A 12,536-nucleotide genomic window follows, 5' to 3' on the forward strand; every position below is an offset into this window, starting at 1 on the left:
ATATATGATTATAATAAATTAAATATCAAATTACAATTATTTTGAAGTAGCGGTAACAAATAATAACGCTGTAAGAGAGTCACTTATTCTACCCAAAAAAAAGTAAGAGAATTACTTAGACATATACCATAGAGAGTCTTAAACGCTCTAATAAGAGTTTTTGTTTGATGGAAGATAGATAGAAGAGAAAAAAGGGCCACGGATAAAAATAAGAATGGTTATTGAGGAAGTGGTGATGAGAAAGTCACATATCTCTTAAAATTCATGACAAGTTTGACTTCAAAGTTTAATAAATATCATTGGAGAGACATCCACCTACATAGCTAATACGGAGTCCGGATCATCTCCTCAACGGCTTTACAACTTACGACCACAAAATACAGGAGGGTCAGGATTAGCCGATTAGGTGATGAAATTATTTTTTTCAAAATATTTTACTATTTTTTACTTGGGTCCTCATTGTATTTTGTGATTGTGAAACCATCGGGGAGATGATCTGGACTCGCTGAGATTGAATAGTAAAGTATCATTCCTTCCTAAGTCTCTACCAAGCGTTCCCCTGGGTTTACAACCACAAACTACATGAGTTCCCGTGATGAATTTTTTTTTAATATTTTATTTTTTTTTACTTGTAAGTCCCACATAATTTGTGGTTGTAAAGTTACGAGAAGATGATCCCCTAGGGACCGGTGAACCCTCTGTCACTCTCAGTCAAGAATCAAGAGTTTGGAACTTTGATCAGATGCCTATATTTTTGGTCAAAGGTCCTTATATGGTTATATATCTATATGAGGATAGATGAAAACAATTAGGACCAAGATGCCAGATGTGGGTCCCATAACCCATTAAAGGAGGTTTTAATTGGACCACAGGATCCCATGTCAGGAGCTCATCCAAAATTAGTTTAAAAGAAAAAAAACACTCGAAAATCCAAATTTGATAAATTAAGGTTTTCCCTCTTTTCTCCTTTTCGTCTTGAACGCCTGCATCATCAAACTTATCATTCGTTATAAAAAGGCAGGTTTTGGGGTTGATAGGCAATGGTCTCAGAGATAAAATCACCTCAAAATCCAATGGTGAGTGCAAAACTATTCTATTGATATAGCTTAAAAATGACCTAAACATCAAATAGCAAATAATCCTCAAGTTCAACAGACTTGTTTATTAAGGTATCCTTTCAGCGTAGCATGAGTCAATCATTCGTTAAATTAAGTAAAATTAAGTAAAATTAAGTAAAATTAAGATGGCCACATCATCCTTCAATATGGCACTATTGAGAGGTCAAATTATTTCTCTACATTAACCCCGAAGGGTGGCTCAGTTGGCAAAAGACCAACACTTCCACATAGGAGGTCAGAATTCGAATCACCTGGGGGCTGGAGGCGAAGCCCCACCAATTATTGTTATTATTATTTTTTGGGGTATAAAGAAACCCAAATTTCACAATACCTGTCGGAAAAATTAGTCATGATAACTAACCAAAAAAAAGCTGGTCAAGTAGGCACTGCTTTGCTTTTGTTTTGTCTAATCAAGCAAAAGCCTAAGAAAATCACAACGGTGGGGGCAATAAGTCTTTTCTTTAATACTGACAAATCCAACGGTGGGGACCAATATGCAAATAGCTTTGCAAGCATGCAATTCAACACACGACCTAGATCTTACTTTACTCTACTGTGAGAGACCCACAATTGCAAAATTACGACTTTCAATGTATCAAATACATTGCAATTTCTGCCTTTTAGATCGAATCCAATGTGGTTTAAAGAAAAAGAGTTGTTTTTTTTAATCAACCAATGAGCGAAACACACTTCAAAAAGGTCACAAAGCTTATCTAACTGCCTTAATAGTCCTGATTAAGGATTTGACACAATAATCAGTGGAATATATTTGTAAACTTGTAACTTGAAGTCAGGGTATCAGAACAACCACCTGGTAAACATTGCAGGGCTAAAGCTCCACCCAATAATGGATACATTGATAGTATCCTGACTATCCCCTGGCAGGTACCAACCTTTAGCCTCTGTATCTAACATAACACCTCAGGCAATAGCAGCAAGGCAACAACAAACATGACACGCAGCCTTGGAATCTTTGTTATGGCTGAGGCTTATTAATACGTAAAGGTTTTTAACCAAGAAAACGACACTTCACCTAAACCATCCAACATTAGACACCACAACACACCTAAACCAATCCAACATTGGACACCAACCCTATATGCTAACTTCAAACACATTTGTCTTAGCATGTTAAAGTGGGAAATCATACTGGCCAGGGCAGAGGTGGGAAGTTGATTGTTGGCACTGGGCTTGTTCTCAGTGGGCCGTTGAGGATAGACCCATCATCAACAGAGACATCATCCTTGAATTCGATTTACAGAGGAAGAACAGAACAAAAGTGAAAAGACAATAAATCAGATACGGAACACCAATCAAACATGTCTACTCAAGAACCCCAAAACTCTTGGGAAAATTTTCTATACTCAATCATCTCTAACTGATGGGGGTTTATCATATAAATAAAGAAGTTACTAATTTCATATATAGAAACAATAGAATAATTTGTTTCACAAGTACTGAATGCATCTCTAGAGCCTGTCAAATCTCAAACCATCCTCAACTGGTTCACCAACTTGGCTCTCCAAGCTGTGTATAGACAGTCAAATAAGGAGTGGAGACACCTCCGACTTCATGACCTATGTATTTGTGAAATTACGTAATGAAGCATATCTTGTTTCATCAGCAGAAAAAAAGTAAAAACACTGAACAGAAGACAGAAATTTCCACTGATCTATTTTACTTTCAGATACTTAAAGTAGAAGCAAAGATATCCAAAAGTGGAAAGCAGATAAGAATACCAACCCAGACAGGTGCTAGCGCCTATGGCTCAAAGAAGAATGAGGTAGCTGGGTCAATGTTCATGTCACGAAAAAACAAGACAAGGGCACTGAGTTAACCAGCTAGGCAGCTAACAGTTCTCATCTGAGGACCTTAGCATGACATTACTCAATAGACAATTTAACCAAGGTTACACAAGTTTCAGAAAAGTATCTTAAGAAAACAAGCAAAAATGCTTTTAACTGTTCCGTGCATCAAAGTTATATATATAACCCTTTTATATGATGTACCAACATTATTTCCATAATAAAGAATGCAACATCTACAGAAAAAAAAAAGGTCATACCAACACAGAAAACATTACCATGCATATCCAAACAAAAAACTGATAATCATATAGGATTAACCGCAATAAAATTTAGTCAGCTAGAAATCCAACTTTTTCAAACTCAATTCTAGCCAACAATGATCAAATGCCACAAAGAACCACTTTTGAAGAACACATAAAAAACACTCCTACACACCCACACACAGGTTCTGGATCCTGCTTTTCAATTAATGGGTGATTCACCCATGGGCATGGCTGACCATATGACACAACTATTTCCTCCGGTTTTGGTCATGTTCAGTTTCTGAGTTGTTTTATCATATAAGACCTACCTAGATCATCTAAGTGGGTGGGTATTGGTACGAAGGAATTTGAAAGATACAAGCCCCCATGTGCTTAATCTTTGTATAAGATTCTTTTCTTCTTTTTTATTTTATTATTATTATTTTCTTTTCTTTTGAGGGGGGGGGGGGAGGGAGGAGGGAGGAGGGGGGATGAATTCATCTTTGTATAAGATAGAAGCACTCATGTGAGAAATTTTTTCTCCACTTGAAAAAGTATGAGTTCTCAATGATATTCAACTGATCTAGTAGGTTAATTCATTCTCTTTTACTTTGTTTGAATCCCTCCCATTTTATCTGCTCAAATATTCTTATTTTGTAGAAATGATGATCAAACAACATAAACAGTAGATGTTTTGAACCATAATTCTAATGAAATAAGCATCCATTATCTACTGGTTTGAGCATATAAGAGTTGAAGCCAGGTCTATAATAAAGAAGCCTAAAAACCTCTAGTAACCTCGCACACGTAATTCAGATTCCATAGTGAGCACCATAGAATGTGGACTAAATTCAAAATGAAGCATTAAAATTATGGATTTCAATAGAAAAAAGCAATAAATCTAGGTGAATCTAGTCACAATTAACTAATAATTGTTTGCGTAAGTAAAACCTGCCAAGATCTATAAGATATCAAGAGAAATTTACAGAGCTAGCAGACATATTAAGTTTTCCAATAAGGAATTATAATGTTAAAAAGATTACCAAATCCCTCATATAAAGCAATTTCTGGAATGCGAAGAGTATTAAAAGAAAAAGAAAAAGAAAAAATGGAGAAGAGAGATGAATAACCCAAAATGACATCAGCAATGGTCCACGCTATCACTGTAAAACGACATCTCTCAGATTGTTGTTTTCTACCTTGGTTGTTTTCCAGGCACAATTACATCTCTCTATCTATATATGTATCTTTATGTCACTCTTGGTGGGTTTTGCTTCTGATTTCTAATAATGCGATATATATGATTTATACAGAGAGATTTGCAAGAGGACATGAACTTTCAATTCCTTCATTAGGCACTGCCTATTCCAAATACCTATTGCCTGGATTCTCGAAAAACATTATCACTTTACAACTTCTCCCTCATGACGCACATCCGATCACACCTCAATTTTAATCAGTTATTTTTCACGAGCAAATGATCATTGAACTAGTCAATATGATTTCTGGGTGGCACAATGCTGCCTCTATATAGATATGATCTAAATGCTGGAGCTGCAACTTGAGATAAGTAAATAAGTATCTGGACTATTTTCTGCTGGGTGGTAGTGATGTTAAAAGGAAGAAAGCGGGGTGGGAGGGCATAGGGAGTTGGAGGAGGGAATGATAGTGAAGAGGGATGTGTTCAGGACCAAGCGGGGGATGGGCCAGGCAGGGTGACGGAGTTGCGAGCTGCATTCATGGGAACTTTCTGTCCTTTGATGGAAGCCAATAACAGAATGTTGGGGACATGTTAAGGCATCTACTCAGTTTTAATTGGTTTTACAGAACATGGGGATTTACTAAACGTTTTCTGCATTGAAAATGGGAAGGTTAAAACAAAATTAAGCAGTCTTACTGTAAATCATTTTGCAGTCAAGTAGATCCACATAATGTCCTTTTGTTTAATGGTGGTCATCCTAGTGGCAATTATTCTCTTTAAAATTTATTTATTTCTTCAAGTCATTTGTTTCCTGTCAACCTATTACTAAGTCAGTAGTCTGTTCAACTCATTTCAGAATCCCTCTAAACCTAATGATCAACCACCATGTTTCACCCACAAAAGATATTGCCTAGTGAAAAACACATATTCCTAGAAATAGGCCAATGTGACGGCGCACAGTATTGTGCTAATAATGATCTAATCAATTAAATCATGAATGCAGAACTGTTCCAAAAGAACAAACCTAATTTTTACCTCCAGATTGCCATAACGTAATTGCCCCAAGGATGTCAAGTGCATAATTGAAACCACCAAAGTAAGGGGGAAAAAGAAATATCAAAGAAAGCTAGTCAGCTCTGTACCACTATTCCTGAGATATAGTATCTCATTCCCAGCATTCCTAATAAATAATGTCCAAAGTGGAAAACTTCCCCTATAATTAATAGTTTGCAGAATCACAACACTGGGAAAAGAATAAGAGACAGTGAACTGGGCAAAGTGTTTGAAATTGGATGAGAAAATTGTATGCTGTCTCCTGACCACCCCAGGGGTGAGAAAGAAAGAGGAGAGCAGGTAAGGAAAACAAAGTAGAGCTTGAGGTACAGGATTTAGGCCGACCTTCCGATTTGCTCATCATGGCAATCCAAATCAAGATGAGAATGTTTTTGTCTTTGCCTTCACTTGAAAACTCAGACAGTTTTGCTACAAACACTTTTACTGGGGATCAGCAATCAACCTCAAAGTAATGAAACAGTGAAATTGAACAAACTCAAACGATGCCATTGCAATGTAATTAGACACCCTAAAAATTACAGAAATGAACAACACAGTGGACCATCAAATAAATAAACAAAATTATTTTCTTCACTCTTTCATGATAATAGGTAATAATACCTACGAATTCAATATTAAAATGCCATGACTGACGGCAAAATTTGCATTTTAGCACCTCTAACATTGGCTACGGTGAGACTAGGAATCTAAGGTACTGCTATAATAATAAATAAAACTAAAGCAGAAGATCCAAATTTACAACACTCTGCTAATGACAAACCTGAAACCTGTTTGCCATTCAGGAACCATAAGAACACTCATTTCTCACTTCTTGGAACCTGTTCTCTGGTCTTCTGCCATTTGTGAAAAAACTTTGGTTGCAATCATGTTATCATCAAAGAAACGAGCATAGGGATGTTCCTTTGGAACAAGTCGTCGATACTTCTGGAACTGCTTCTCTGCCTCATCCTTCTTCTGCAATAGAGTATAGATAATTCCCTGACAGAGATATGGCCGAAAATCCCTTGGCTCTTCCTTTACAAGCTCCTGATAAACCTTCAGAGCATCTGTGTAGTTACCCTCAATGACCTTAATCTGCGCAACCAACAATTTAAAATCTCTGAAATCCTCCTTCCTCTTATCCTTCTTACACTTTTCCATTGCACTCTCGATTCTTTTCAAGACGTCTCCCAACTCACCCGACTCCGTCTGGGAGGTGGCCATTACTAAGCCGTGGTATGCTTCAACACAAAGGGGATCCTTAGAGATAATCTGTTCGAACCCTAACATAGCCAATTCGACATCCCCACTGTAATTATGAATATGGGCTTTTAATAGAGGCCATTCCCTCTCTGACGGTTCAATTCCAATCAATCTATCAATCACCGAGATAGCATCCTGAAACTTGCGTGCTTTGATCTTAACCTCCATGAGGGATCTGAGCGCCTTGACATCGTCGGGGTTAGACTCTAAATACTCTTCAAGAGTTTTCTCTTTCTCTTCATCATGATCAGATTCAGGTGTTTCCTTGGCGGACTCGGTAGTGGGTTGAGCGAGGGGTGCGGCAAATGAGGGCTTACTGAAGCGACTGAAAAAGAGAGCGGCGGCAGCCAGAGCAATGGAAGTTGTTTTGAGAAACGAGGTGAATGGTTTTAAGACCTCAAGCGGGGTAGGAGGAGTTGAATTGCGAAGATCCTGCGATTTCGAAGAGATGGGAGTAGTGACGGCTCTGATGTTGATAGACATTCTCAACTTTGAGGAAGTTGTATGGGAGGAGACGGAGGAAATGGGTCTCGTAAACAAAGAACGGCGATAGAGAGAAACATGCAGAGGCTGTGGGTATTGATGAACCTTCGCTAGGGACTCCATTTCTAGGGATTTCTAAGAGCTTCGCCGTGGTTTTGCTTCTGCGTTGCTCTGAGGGAGAATCCTGTCGATGGGAAGGGAGGGAAACGAACTAAACCAAAAGCCCTGATTGAGTCGGTATCAGAAGCGGTTTAGGAGAACTCTCTGAGTTACTGAGTCGATTGTCGGGTGAACCCGTTGGCTTCAAAGATTGGGAAGGAAAACCTGCAACGATGGCTACATGGGTCATGGGTGGAACATATCATGGGCCTACCAATTGGGCCTTTTGGCCCAAAACATTAACTCAAGCACTTTCCTAAGAGGAAAAGAAGAGACATAGAGGGGGAGGGGCGCACTAGCCTTCAAGGAGGAGCCTAAACCCTAGTTGGAGTTGGGGTATAGTAGAACCTCTGTATTTACTTATTTTGGAAAAAATAGTTTGCTACATTTTGTGCTACGTGGATGCTTCCATTATCCACTGACAGTAGGAAGCTAATTGTCACTTTATTCTAGGGGTGTAAACGGACCAGATTCGGATCGGATAGTGGTATATCCATATCCGCATCCTATCGGATCCTATTATATTCGGACGGATACGGATAATATCCTATCGGTTTTCGGACGGATTCTGTTCGGATGATAATCGGATAGTTATTTCCTTAAGTAGATTCTCCTAAACGGACATGAATATAGATTGAATACAAGTTTTTGACTATCTGTTTACATCTTTACCTTTTTATTTGTGAGGGTTAGGTTTGAAATTTAAGAATTTAACAACTTTGGTAGCTATTTTAGTAGAAAATCTAGAAAAATAGTCACAAATCATAGGTAAAATTTATAAAAATAAGAATAATAAATCTAAATAAGTAACTTAATTGGATAATTTTATCGGACGGATAATATTCGTTAATTAAGAAAGGGATATACCATATCTGCATCCTATTAATAATCGGACGGATTAGGATACCTCTAAACGGATGCGGATACAAATTCGGAAACGGATTTCGGTTATCCATTTACACCCCTACAGTTTCTTCCATGCTTTAAGGGTATAATTGTCACTGTCCAAGTATACGGGATTCAAGTGTCATTTGACTATCTATGAGGAGAGTTAACCATTATTTGCCATGTTCCGATGATTCATTAACTCAAACAAACCAAAATATTGTTCATTTAAATTTAAAACAAAGTCTATTATGATCAATTAATTTGACATTTCTAGCTTAAAGGAATCAATACAATTTTGATTCGGAATTCATGTTGTTAGATTGATAGTCAATCTCAAATCTCAATCCGTCACGTTTAACTTAAATTCGTGTGCCAAAAACAAAGACTATCCAGTCAAATACAAGTTTGAATCTTCTATCCTAGGAGTAGAGAATTTAATTGTATTTCCCTCAGCCTCTTCCACCAAAGATTTAAAAGAAAACCTAACTGTAAGCACTGATACGATAAACTAGAAGTAGGCGTCTTAATTATGTAATGGAGAGATGAAAAACCACGATCTTCTATCTTCACAGTTATAATTACTGTTTTACAAAAAAGTAAGTGAGACACCAAACTCTTATGGGCTGTTCCTGGAATTCTGTTTGATAGCCCTTCGGCCAATGAAAAATGGTTTCCTACATTTTGTGCTAGGTAGATGTTATCATTATCCTCTAAGCTTATTGTACACATTTTTTATATCCACAGTTGGGCAGGAGTGTTACGCATTAAATGCTCAGCATTCAAGTCTTGTTCAAACTCTCTTCTAATTCTGTTTAATAGCCTTTGGCCAATGAAAAATTTGACAAACTAAGAGCTGGGTGAGTAAAAGAGGATTACGACCTTACCAAGGTGATCTGACATTGGTTGATTTATTGCCTTCTACATCAGATGGATTCAGATCCGAACCCAATAGGAAGAGAGAATTATTTCAATGAATCAAGCTTTATTGTACGATATACCATACAGATGTTGGAATTTGTCCCATGCATATGTAATTCTGGTACGTAAAGAAAAGTGAAATGCATGCCCCTGTTTGCTTTTGATGTGATGAAGACTCGAATGGGACTATTAAATGAAGCAGGTTCACAGGTTCTGCTACTTGGAAGTTGGAGGTTGGAACTCACATGATCCATACATCCTTTCTGAAACATTCCGGCGTGACATCGTCATATTTTACTGCTGCAACATGAGATTCTTTTAATTTGGACCAAATGCTTTTCTTGTTTGGTTTTACTTCCTTTCTTTTTGGGACGGATCAAATGGAAAACGTGAATGAATATAATATTATAATATATATTATGTGTCCTAGTCAGTTTTGGTCCCCAGAAGATCACTTCTGAAATTATCAATCTTTCAATATGTATAATCAAATCCCAGGAGAGTGTCGTAGGGGATGAGTATCTAAGGGACCATTTTCAGAGTCATCATTTTGGCAATTGCTTCTAAACTTGGGAATTGGGATACACAGCTAACCGTTCTCAAATGAATGGTCCAGTTCAGAATCCCAAATCAGACGAGTGGAACAAGAGAATCCAGTCTCAAACTGCATTCTGAACACCATTGAGTTGGATCTTCTAATTTATAGAAGGATCTTCATTCATGAATTTTTATTTTGTTAGAATTCAATGGTGAATCCCTTTCTAATGGGGGGGGGGGGGGCAGACGGGCAATAAGCAGCTATTGTCTTTCAAAGAATCGTCTATGACACATATACACAAACACATGAAGGGCGGCAGTAACTGAACTGACCACGTGAAGTCACAGGGAAATGAAAAGCGATTCATCAGGAACCCGTAAACATCTTGTCTAAGTCAAAACCAGACTGTAGAAAGAGAGGACAAAGAGAAAGCCAATGTGACACAACACAACACAAGAATATACACGTCAGGTATTTGGCAAAAGAAGCCGGTGATTGCGACAGCGCTTGGGAGTTACAACTTAGAACTTAAAACTAGAAGACGATTTAGTTAGCAAGAGAGCCCACATAAAATAGAACCCTCTCATTGGCTTCCATGGGCTTCTTCTGCGGTTATTATTCAAACCCGGCCCATCCCCGATCGACAGTTAACACGACCCGGGGACGATGACTCTTGAGGTGGTTAAGACGCTGACACGTTGCCACCACATGTTGTCAACGTGTCAACACACTTGAGAAATCACGCTTCCCAACAACAATGGCTCTCCCTGTAATTACTGGTATGAGCTTCTGCCCAGGAGGGTAGAATTGGAATTTGGAAACAGAGTTTGAATGTTTACCAAAAATTAGGAAACAGAATCAGAAATATCCATATGGAAAGGGAACTTAACTGGAAAGGAAATACAAATGAGAAAGTTAATTTTACATAATATCCAGTATTAAGAGAGTATTTAAGAGTAATCACAAGTTTAAGCACATCTATAAAGACCATATGCCTTGACCTGCGTTAAATCATGGTGGCGAATAATACAGATCAAGCCACCCCGATTCAGATCTAGACACTTTTTACCCCAACCATCTCCTTCGAATTGGAAACAAAGAAAGAAAAGGAGAGCTGCCTGGATTATTTGACATCGATCCTTCTTTGTTTGTATTGCAAATAGCCAAATAGAGAGTAGCTCTTAGCTTGTACCGAAAAAAAAAAAGAGAGTAGCTCTTAGCTAGCTGTGGAATCTCTGGCGGCGGCGACGGAGGCGGAGGCAGAAGCGGAGGAGGAGGAGGAGGAGGAGGCGGAGGAGGAGGAAGAGTCCGAAAGTATCTTGTAGATCTTTTTGGTTGCCTCCTCTCCTGATATCCCTTCTTCTCTGCTTCTCGCGTACTCCTCGAAGAATTCCTTGTTCTCTTTCTCCAGCTCCTTCCATACTGTAAATAACGAGACAAAGAATAATCTTCATTAGAATTTAAATAGCAACAACTGTAGTCTTCCATTTCCGTAGACCTAGCTATGATCTGACAGAGTCGACAAAACAGAAGATACTAATATTAATTACTTACCAGTAGAGGTGATGACTGGTTCAATGTTAGCATGCTTAGAGAGAGCTTCCATGCACTCTTCTTTGCTCATGTGGAAAATTATACACTTCTCGATCAAGTGTTGCACCTGCAATATTCAATATGATCTCTATTCCATCAAATCTAATAGGCCTAATTCACTAATAACGAAATATATTTAGGTTAATGATCGATGAACATGACATGAAGACTCTCTATATTCTACCAAAAAAAAAAACAGACATGAAGACTCTCTATACAAGGATCAAAGCTCAAGAGGGAAGAAATTAACTGCAAAAAGGTAAAAACTGGAGATCTAAAGAAGCCAGAGTAATACCACACGGATATATGAAGCAGAGGATGAGTCTCCCATATTTGATCTTCCAGTACTTCCAGACAATTTCTTCACTCTGACTCGTAAAAACAACACTTCACTTCACTTCATTTGATCACTTCAACTCTTTCAGGAGGAAATTGTAGAAAGAAGAAGCAGACGATGAACAGATAGCTAGATGAGACAAGTCTGAAGCTTTCTGGAGAAGGAATGAAGACTGAAGAGAAAGGCAGAAAGGTGAAGAATAAGATGGGTTTATAATTATATATTTATATATTAACTTACTAGTGTGTCAGAGAAAAACAAAGGCTTAGTGGGAGACAGATGTATGAAACTATATGAGTAAAATATACATTAAATAACTAGTGAAACCAAAATTAAGAATTCAATCGAGAATTAGGGGGAAGAAAAGCAAAGAAGAAACGAAACGGAGGTGGTGGAAGTGGGGCCAGGAGTCCACGTGAGAGATAAACGATCATTGGTGGAGAGGTGATTGCTGATTAGGGGAGATTTACTTGACACACTCATCAGTACCTGAAGTTTCACGTGACACGTGGGTCCCATTCAGCATATTGTGATGAGTCAGCATTAAAACAGAAGAGTAGAGAACCAACGGCCAATGACGAAGAGATAGATTAACACGACAGACAGTAACACGTGGACAAATTTTTGCTAAACTCCAAAACAGTGCTTGTCTTACCTCAAACCCCATCAACCAGGCCAACCAACCCCAAAACCCACCGTCCCATGAGGAATTCAGAGAAGCTTGAATCGTCAAAGGATCGCCCTCTTGCTCATTTGGATTGTTATTCTGATTCAATGAATTTTAAGATCTTTAAGCATCGCATTTATTAGGGATCAATAGATTCAAATTAGAGTTGGAATCGCCCGATTCCTCAAACCGTCCAGCCGCAAAAAATTCCAAAATTTCTGGAAAATACGTTATAAATTTATAATATCTTTTCAGTCCCACTCCAGCG

At 38.2% G+C, this 12,536-nt stretch overlaps 2 protein-coding genes across 2 annotated transcripts; both read right to left on the reverse strand.

Annotated features, from left to right (window-relative positions):
• Positions 1-1,305: 1,305 nt before the first annotated feature.
• LOC149027154 (protein SLOW GREEN 1, chloroplastic-like) lies at positions 1,306-7,379 on the reverse strand. The gene is made up of 2 exons (XM_089159795.1): positions 6,204-7,379; positions 1,306-2,695 (listed from the first exon to the last, which is right to left on the reverse strand). The coding sequence occupies exon 1, from the start codon at positions 7,289-7,291 to the stop codon at positions 6,248-6,250; it is 1,044 nt and encodes a 347-aa protein (XP_089015921.1). The 5' UTR covers positions 7,292-7,379; the 3' UTR covers positions 1,306-2,695; positions 6,204-6,247.
• Positions 7,380-9,937: 2,558 nt separating this feature from the next.
• LOC149027155 (uncharacterized) lies at positions 9,938-11,799 on the reverse strand. The gene is made up of 3 exons (XM_089146487.1): positions 11,560-11,799; positions 11,226-11,331; positions 9,938-11,093 (listed from the first exon to the last, which is right to left on the reverse strand). The coding sequence occupies exons 1-3, from the start codon at positions 11,593-11,595 to the stop codon at positions 10,888-10,890; spliced, it is 348 nt and encodes a 115-aa protein (XP_089002613.1). The 5' UTR covers positions 11,596-11,799; the 3' UTR covers positions 9,938-10,887.
• Between the last annotated feature and the right edge of the window lie 737 nt (positions 11,800-12,536).

This window comes from Hakea prostrata, chromosome 1 (assembly GCF_041222555.1).
Source record: "Hakea prostrata isolate BN-2017 chromosome 1, UWA_Hpros_2, whole genome shotgun sequence".
NCBI lineage: Eukaryota > Viridiplantae > Streptophyta > Magnoliopsida > Proteales > Proteaceae > Hakea > Hakea prostrata.

Excerpts from the sequence above, each read along its gene's own strand:
- LOC149027154 (XM_089159795.1), bottom strand. The coding sequence starts at position 7,291 with ATGGAGTCCCTAGCGAAGGTTCATCAATACCCACAGCCTCTGCATGTT.
- LOC149027155 (XM_089146487.1), bottom strand. The coding sequence starts at position 11,595 with ATGGGAGACTCATCCTCTGCTTCATATATCCGTGTG. Across the intron at positions 11,332-11,559 it reads CTGCTTCATATATCCGTGTG|GTGCAACACTTGATCGAGAA; the intron begins GTATTACTCTGG and ends TGAATATTGCAG. Across the intron at positions 11,094-11,225 it reads ACCAGTCATCACCTCTACTG|TATGGAAGGAGCTGGAGAAA; the intron begins GTAAGTAATTAA and ends CGTTATTTACAG.